At 41.9% G+C, this 4,136-nt stretch overlaps 1 protein-coding gene across 1 annotated transcript; it reads left to right on the forward strand.

Annotated features, from left to right (window-relative positions):
- LOC120030536 (galactose-specific lectin nattectin-like) lies at positions 1-3,933 on the forward strand. Its single transcript, XM_038975944.1, has 5 exons — positions 1-70; positions 982-1,076; positions 1,833-1,967; positions 3,561-3,699; positions 3,866-3,933. The coding sequence occupies exons 1-5, from the start codon at positions 1-3 to the stop codon at positions 3,931-3,933; spliced, it is 507 nt and encodes a 168-aa protein (XP_038831872.1).
- Positions 3,934-4,136: the final 203 nt, after the last annotated feature.

Here is a 4,136-nt window from a genome sequence, read left to right on the forward strand (position 1 = left end):
ATGTCGATGTTGACCACTCTTCTGCTTCTCAGCGCTTTCTTTGCTCTGGGAGATGCAAGCCGTAGCAGAGGTATTCTGATCAAAGGTTTTGGTGACCTGTTCACACACATCAGATTCAATTTGATGTTATTGTTGCGACCTTAACCCAACACCTAGTGACCTAGGTTTTGGTTTAACAGTCACTGGACCCCGAGCTCCTGGTTGGGGCTCCCGTCGTATTCGCTAAAATATAATTCTATTATACGTCTGTTGTGGATTCATAGTTCTGAAACTGATCTAGGACTCTATTCAATCCGGTTCGTTCAGTTTGAAATTTAAAGGCAATGTTTCCTCTTTAGCAGAGACAGCATTCACGCTGCATGCATACTGCTTCATCTGAAATCACCTTTAAACTTCTAGCATGGAATCTGTAACGCTGATTTAATGGATCCCCAAGTCTTTTAAAAAACACGTGTCTCAATATTCCCTCTCTCTTTGTCTCTCTTTTGTTGTAGGGGATCGGCATAATCGCTGTGACTCGGAGGAAATCATTCCTCCTCCGAAAAGTGAAACATTATCGAGAACGTGCAAAGTGCCAGTAAAATGTCCGTTTATGTGACAAAACGAGGAAGTGTATAGAGAATCTGTTTGAAGTTGGCATACAACTTCAAAAAGTAAAACAAAAAACAAAAAAAAGTAAGAGAAAGTAAAAGAAAAAATACATTTAGCTTCTTAGACTTGCTCTCAATGAGAACGACAGATCTATAACTCACATTTCTATGTGAATTTGTTCAAGGTCGCCCAAAAAAGTTACATATTGCTGATTTAAAGGGACTCAAAGTGAATCGGTCATTTTTCAGCAACACACGGTTAACGGTCACAGCTGAAACACACGGTTAACGGTGACATCACAGCTGGAACGCACTTTTGACTCATTTGATTGTCTGGTGGGAACAAACCATTTCATAGTGTTATTTAACATGTGATCTCTCCACCCTACAGAGTGGCATCGCAGACCCTGCCCACCTGGCTGGCCCAGATATGCGACACACTGCTATCACTACTTCCCCTTCATGTCCACATGGCCAGAGGCAGAGGTACCTGGATGTCTGCTGTACATAATTGAGATTATCTGTGTGCATGATTTTAAGTATTGGCGGTTTAATGAGAGATCAGCAGCTGAGAAGTAGCAGTGATGGAATTGAAGGATCTTGGACACTGGCCAGCCGGGTTAGTAGACGGCAATTTCCACTAGCCAGGGTCCAAAATGTGCCATGGGATAATGGAAAAGACAATAATTAACCTGCATCTTATGCTAGTTGAACACATTTTCTGGAAGCCTAGTCTGAAAAGCACTATAGTTGGGCTAGTGGGGATGCTATTTCCATCCCTGTCTGGTGACCATACAGGGTTGCAGTTGACTGTAGGTTTAATCTGTGTTCAACAGGGTTGAGAAACTATATCATGACGTGCTATTCCTTCTAATTATCTTTATATTCTATCTCTGTCTCTCCCTCTGATTGAGGTAGTATGTACACGTAGATATGGTTAAAGTGACTATGCATATATGATGAACAGAGAGTAGCAGCAGCGTAAAAGAGGGGTTGGCGGGTGGTGGGACACAATTCAAATAGTCCGGGTAGCCATTTGGTTACCTGTTCAGGAGTCTTATGGCTTATAAAGACTGTTTATATTCTACCTCTCTCTCTCTCTTCTCTCTCTGTCTCTCTTTCTTTCTCCCCTCTCTCTCTCTCTCTCTCTCCCCCTCTCTTTCTCTCTCTCTCTCCCATCTCTATCTGTCTCTCTTTCTTTCTCCCCTCTCTCTCTCTCTCTCTCTCTCTCTCTCTCTCCAGAGGAAATGTTTGCGTTTGGGAGGTAACCTGGCATCAGTGCACAGTCTTCCCCAGTATCGTTTCCTTCAGTCTGTCATCAGGAAGAGTACCTGGAAATTCCAGCGCACCTGGATTGGAGCCAACGATGCCATCATGGTCAGAAGCACCGTCTGTTGAACACTCCTGAAACATATAAGATGCATTGATTATTGATGAATAGAACCGATGAAGGCCTGGTGGTGCGTCCCACCTGGCCAACACCCAGTGAAATTGCAGAGCGCCAAATTAAAAAAACTCATTATAAAAATTCATAAAACATTATACATCGTCTTAAAGATTAACTTCACGGTGTCAGATTTCAAAAAGGCTTTACGGCGAAAGTAAACCATGCGATTATCTGAGAACAGCGCCCAGCAGACAAATCATTACAAACAGTTACCAGCCAAGTAGAGGAGTTACACAAGTCAGAAATAGAGATAAAATTAATCACTCACCTTTGATGATCTTCATATGGTTGCACTCACAAGACTCCCATTTACTCAATAAATGTTTGTTTTGTTCGATAAAGTCCCTCTTTATATCCAAAAACCTCAGTTTTGTTGGCGCGTTTTGTTCAGTAATCCACAGGCTCACAACAGACAGACGAAAAATCAGAAAAAGTATCAGTAAAGTTCGTAGAAACATGTCAAACGATGTTTATAATCAATCCTCCGGTTGTTTTTAGTCATAATAATCAATAATATTTCAACCGGACAAAAGCTTCGTCAATATAAAACAAGAAAAGGCGTGCTCTCGGTCTCGCGCATGAAAAACCTCTGGGACACTGCAGTGTCCACTCATTCAGACTGGTCTTACAAGCCTGAAACAATTTGTAAAGACTGTTGACATCTAGTGGAAGCCACAGGAAGTGCGTCCTAAGTGAATGGATACTGTAACGGCATTCAATAGAAAAATAAAAAAATAAAAAAATACCACTTCCTGATGGATTTTTCTCAGGTTTTTGCCTGCCAAATCAGTTCTGTTATACTCACAGACATTATTTGAACAGTTTTGGAAACTTTAGCGTGTTTTCAGAGTGTTTTCTATTATATGCATATCCTAGCTTCTGGGCCTGAGTAGCAGGCAGTTTACCCTGTGCACGCTTTTCATCCGGAGGTGAAAATAGCGCCCCCTACCCTAATGAAGCCACATACCAGTTGTTTTCCAAGCTTGTTATCTAATATTACAAACACTGTCTAGCGTCAAGCCATGGTTAAATCATGCTTATCTCATGGATGGTCAGTCCTGTCTAGCGTCAAGCCATGGTTAAATCATGCTTATCTCATGGATGGTCAGTCCTGTCTAGCTTCAAGCCATGGTTAAATCATGCTTATCTCATGGATGGTCAGTCCTGTCTAGCTTCAAGCCATGGTTAAATCATGCTTATCTCATAGATGGTCAGTCCTGTCTAGCGTCAAGCCATGGTTAAATCATGCTTATCTCATAGATGGTCAGTCCTGTCTAGCGTCAAGCCATGGTTAAATCATGCTTATCTCATAGATGGTCAGTCCTGGTATCCTCTGTCTAGGAATCTGAGTGGTTACATTTCTCCAGGTCCATCCCTCAGCTTTTTACCCAAACAGTGGTGGGGTGGCCATTCTTTTTATTTATTTGTCAAATTCCAGATTGCCTCTTTAAAGACAGTTACTACAGGGTGTATATATAGTGTTATCTGTCTGCTGGTGATGCATCGTCCTGTGTGCTCTGTAGGAGGGTCTTTGGCTGTGGAGCGACGGGTCCAGGTTTAACTACCAGAACTGGGGCCCGGGTCAACACTCTAACTATAACCATGGTGTTATTAGGGACAACACGAACGGCCGGGAGCATTGTATGGAGATGAACTATGGAGGTACAATCCTGTCACCAGACTAGTTTCCAGACTAGTCTCCTGATCATTATACATCAAACATTTGGATAGTAGTAAAATACATCTTAAAGGGAATTTGTTCCTTTTCTAGCTACATATTTATAAAACAAAAATAATACCCACCTTTCTGTGTTTCTCTCTTTCCCAGCTTCCCGCTGCCAGAATGATGCCCCCTGCTGGTTCACATTTCCCTTCCTGTGTTCCAGAAAGCTGTGAGGTCCACATTTTGGGAGAGACAACATTGGAGAAGCTCTCTGGCATTTGAGATTGTTTTAAATAAATGCACTGTCTGCAATGTAACTTTTTGTTCAGTGGTCATTTATACAAAACACCAGCTGGATCCAACTGTGAAACTCTGCAGTGTGAAGTACCAAATAACATCTTTGGTAAATTAAATGTTAAACAATTGCTTCTCACTT

The sequence above is a fragment of the Salvelinus namaycush genome, chromosome 36, assembly GCF_016432855.1.
Source record: "Salvelinus namaycush isolate Seneca chromosome 36, SaNama_1.0, whole genome shotgun sequence".
Lineage (NCBI taxonomy): Eukaryota > Metazoa > Chordata > Actinopteri > Salmoniformes > Salmonidae > Salvelinus > Salvelinus namaycush.